The 3,785-nt window shown below is 36.6% G+C and overlaps 1 protein-coding gene across 2 annotated transcripts; it reads left to right on the forward strand.

The window, feature by feature from the left end:
* Positions 1 to 214: 214 nt before the first annotated feature.
* Positions 215 to 2,845, forward strand: LOC149220160 (fibrillin protein 5 homolog). 2 transcript variants are annotated; one of them, XM_089384686.1, is made up of 7 exons: positions 216 to 805; positions 967 to 1,082; positions 1,269 to 1,391; positions 1,541 to 1,639; positions 2,172 to 2,216; positions 2,316 to 2,389; positions 2,548 to 2,845. In XM_089384686.1, exons 1-7 carry the CDS (start codon positions 481 to 483, stop codon positions 2,636 to 2,638), a joined length of 873 nt encoding a protein of 290 aa, XP_089240812.1. In that variant the 5' UTR covers positions 216 to 480; the 3' UTR covers positions 2,639 to 2,845. The 2 variants fall into 2 exon arrangements, with proteins under 2 accessions (XP_089240811.1, XP_089240812.1); XM_089384685.1 differs by having other exon boundaries at positions 215 to 805; positions 2,172 to 2,389.
* The last annotated feature ends 940 nt before the right edge of the window (positions 2,846 to 3,785 follow it).

The raw sequence follows: 3,785 nt of genomic DNA on the forward strand, positions 1-3,785 counted from the left end.
AATACCATTTTATTTATTTAAAAAAAGTATTTTTCTAAACCACTTATATTTTAATATATTTATTAAAACCATTATTTATTAATATAATGAATAAATTATATATATTTTATAAAACTTAGTTTTAACTTGTTATATTTAATTTAAATATAATTTTACTTGAATTTTATATTTTACAACTTGGCCACATGTTCACTTGTTCCACCTTTCAATTATCCAATCTGATGATGCGAGTTTGATGATAGAATAATTGCGATCATAGATTCAGAGCAGGGTGACAACCATCACAGCATTTTGAGAAGCCCTGAAGTGGAAATTTCGTGCAGGTTATTTACCTGAAAGCCTAGTCTGAATGGCACTCTAATGACCATGTCTGCTTTGATTTCATTCCTACGGAACAAGGTCTTTTAGGGAAGTGATGATGCACTTGGAGTGTTTTGCAGGCACTCCAGGTTTCATTTTCATTTGAAAATTCTGTTCCTGATGACCTCCATTTTCAATTTATTATTCAATAACATGGCTACACTCTGCTGGATGCCAACTACATCCATGAAAAGTGGCATAGGACATAATCTGTTGTGTCCCACAATGGGATATTCAGTCTTCAAAGAGACTATTTTACCCACTACCCATATGAAGATCTCAAGTAATAGGCTGCTGGATCATGCCATCAAAGGCGGTGCCATCAGATGCGATGTGCAGCAGATCAGGTCTCTGAATGCGAGTGCAGGAACAGAGCTTTCCATGGAGACTCCAGAGGTTGGGAGCACTGATCAACTAAAAATAGCCCTAAAAAATTCCTTACAAGGTTAGCTTATTCTTACATGGGTATGTTATGCTTTCTGTTATTGAATTTGGGGTCCTTATTGCATTTTGGATGATAACAGTAATTCGGAGCTGAAGGATTTAAGCCTTTTCTGAAAGTAAATTGCTGATTGCCCGTTTGGGTTTTGTGAATGTCAATGCAAGGCCTGAACAGGGGTGTTTTCGGCGTTCCAGTGGCTAAAAGGACCGAAATAGAGAAGCTTCTAATGCTGCTTGAAGAACAAAACCCTGTACACAATCCTACTGAAAATCTCCAAATGGTAAATGCGTTTGTATTTCAGTGTGAATCTGGGTTCCGAAACTAAGTGGATCTAGTCCAATGGTTGGTGGCATTTACAAAAGAAATTAGCGCTATTATTCCATTTCAAGATTTGGGATCCCATGTTCTAATTAGATTTGGGCATGGATAGGATACCATGGATGCCCTAATGTGAAGTTTCTACCAGGTCGAAGGCCGGTGGAAGCTTCTATACAGTACAATAACAATCCTGGGCTCTAAACGGACAAAGCTAGGTCTCCGGGACTTTATTGCTCTGGGGGAGTTTGTGCAGACTATCAATACAAAAGAGGTGGCTCTGCTATCCAGTTTGTCATTCATTCATGAATTGCTTGTCTTTTATTCTAAATTCAAAATCATATCAGAAAAGCTTGGGTGTTCATGGCTTTGATTTCTGTAGGGACCCATATGGGTTTTGAAATCTTAATCCTCTGAATGTAGGGAAAAGCAGTAAACACCATTGGCTTCAGTGTTGCCGGCTTGGGCATGCTCACAGGAGAGCTAACTATTGAGGCTTCCTTCAAGATTGCAAGCCCTAAGGTTCCAAACCCTAACCCTTACTGATTGTAATATGGATTAGTCTACATTCTTGAATAGAATCAAAATGTGCACATTGAGGTCTTCCAATTAATGTTGAGAAACTGATTTTATAATGGATTAGTCCATGTTCTTGAATAAGTCAAAATGTTCACTCTGATATATTCCAAACGATTGGGAGAAACTGAGTATGATATGGAATAGTCCATGTTCTTGAATAGAATCAAAATTTACACTTTGATATCTATTGAGCCATTGTGGAAAACTTATTACAATATGCATTAGTTTATGTTCTTGAATAGAATCAAAAGGTGTGCTCTGATATTTCCGAAATCATAGGGAAAACTCAGGTGCCTAATGAACATGGAATTAAGGTTGAGGGCTGAATTTCACCAGCTCAAGATCAAATTCAATTTGCTGTTTCATGTCTTTTCCTATTCCTTGATTTGATTCATTCAAAATTTATAGTCAACATTGTTCAGTTTCTCAATCTTGCATAAGTATTTAAACTAATCCTGCCCTTCTTTCCAACCAGCGCGTTGACATCCAGTTTGAAAGATCAGCCATTGCCCCTGAAACGGTAGGCTACTTTGTTTCAGAAATACAGGTTGTTAACAAGATTTGGCATGGAATTTTCGGTTGTGAGGTTGCAAATGTCTTTGCTGTTTGTGATTTGCAGTTACTAAATTTGTTCCGAAAGAACTATGATATACTTCTCAGCATTTTCAATCCCCAAGGCTGGTTGGAAATAACGTATCCTTGACCATATGTTTCCTAGGATAATTAGAGGACTTCTTTCTCTTTCTCTGTGAAAATATTGAATTGGCTGCAGTTTGATTTTAATTTTGAAAGTGTGCAATAGTTAAAAGTGATTTTGGTCACATGAATGATGGTCCTTAATGTGGGGAAAGATATGTTGACAATATTACTAGGATTGGTAGGGATGACAAAGGTAATGTCTTTCTCCTTGAACGAGTGGCAGGAGAAAAGATATCTGGGTAAGGTTTGCAAGTTCTTAGCTGTCAAAAAAAATGATGCAGAGAAATGTAATTTATGAGAGCTTGGTTGGCTGACTGCATCAAGCTCAGAGAATATCATTGTCAAAAAAGATATTCCTAGGCTGATGACTCTTAGAGATTATTTAGTTAAATTGTACAATGTGTTCTATAATTGATTTAAAGGGCCACAATAATATATTTTGTTCTTTAATTCTATAGCAATCATTTGAATAGACTGAAAAAGTAAATACAGTTACCTGGTTTCAGTGGACTTGAAGTTATTATCCCATAAAGAAAACCAGCATTATACTAGTAGATGCGTTCTCATTATTGCCTCCTTCTTTAGGTTGTTTCTATTTTGCCTCTATTTCACTTCACTGTTCAGTCATAATTGGAAATTGTAATATCAACAATATAGTTGCATCCTTATGTTATTTTTCTTGAAGAACGACTGATCATTTTAGAGGAGTGATGATACAATAATTGGTCCCCAAAATAAATCTTGTCATAAAGATGTTGTAGTAGCTTTCTGACGAGTGTTTCTCTATGACAATGTGCTAATAATACTGTTATTAGAAATGATCACTTTAGAGGAGCAGTGATACAATTATTGGGTTTTCAAAATCATCTTGTAATAAAAACGATGATGCAGTAGCTTTCCAATGAGTGTTTCTCAAGGAACCCTCTTGTTTGACTAGTATGATGAATTTAGCTGGGGGGATTTTCGTGGATGCCCTAAGGGAGGTATACCTCCCACGGGAAAGTACAACAATCAATATACGTGGTGGACACAACTCCACCAAGGCAGGTTGACATTAATATGTGAGTACTTGCTTTCCATGCCTTGTCAAAGAAACTTGGAATCAAGGATATTGGAATCAAGGATATTGAGAGGCACTGAGTCATCAAGTATTGCAATAATTTTCACAAGTACGACTAGACCAAGATGGAATCTATAAATATCTAATTATTGGTAGTGGCCAACATATGGGGTGAAATTGAAGAGAAGTATAAGCACAAGGGTAAGGAGTTTGGTCTTGCAAACACACTATAACCAAAGGAAGATAAAGGCAAGGTAAGCACACTGACAAAGGGCAAAGAAAGGACACTGACCAATAACATAACCATTAATTGAAGCCTCCCACAAAGAA

Source organism: Pinus tabuliformis, chromosome Q (genome assembly GCF_031772625.1).
Source record: "Pinus tabuliformis cultivar Carrire ecotype Pingquan chromosome Q, CPIR1, whole genome shotgun sequence".
NCBI classification, from domain to species: domain Eukaryota; kingdom Viridiplantae; phylum Streptophyta; class Pinopsida; order Pinales; family Pinaceae; genus Pinus; species Pinus tabuliformis.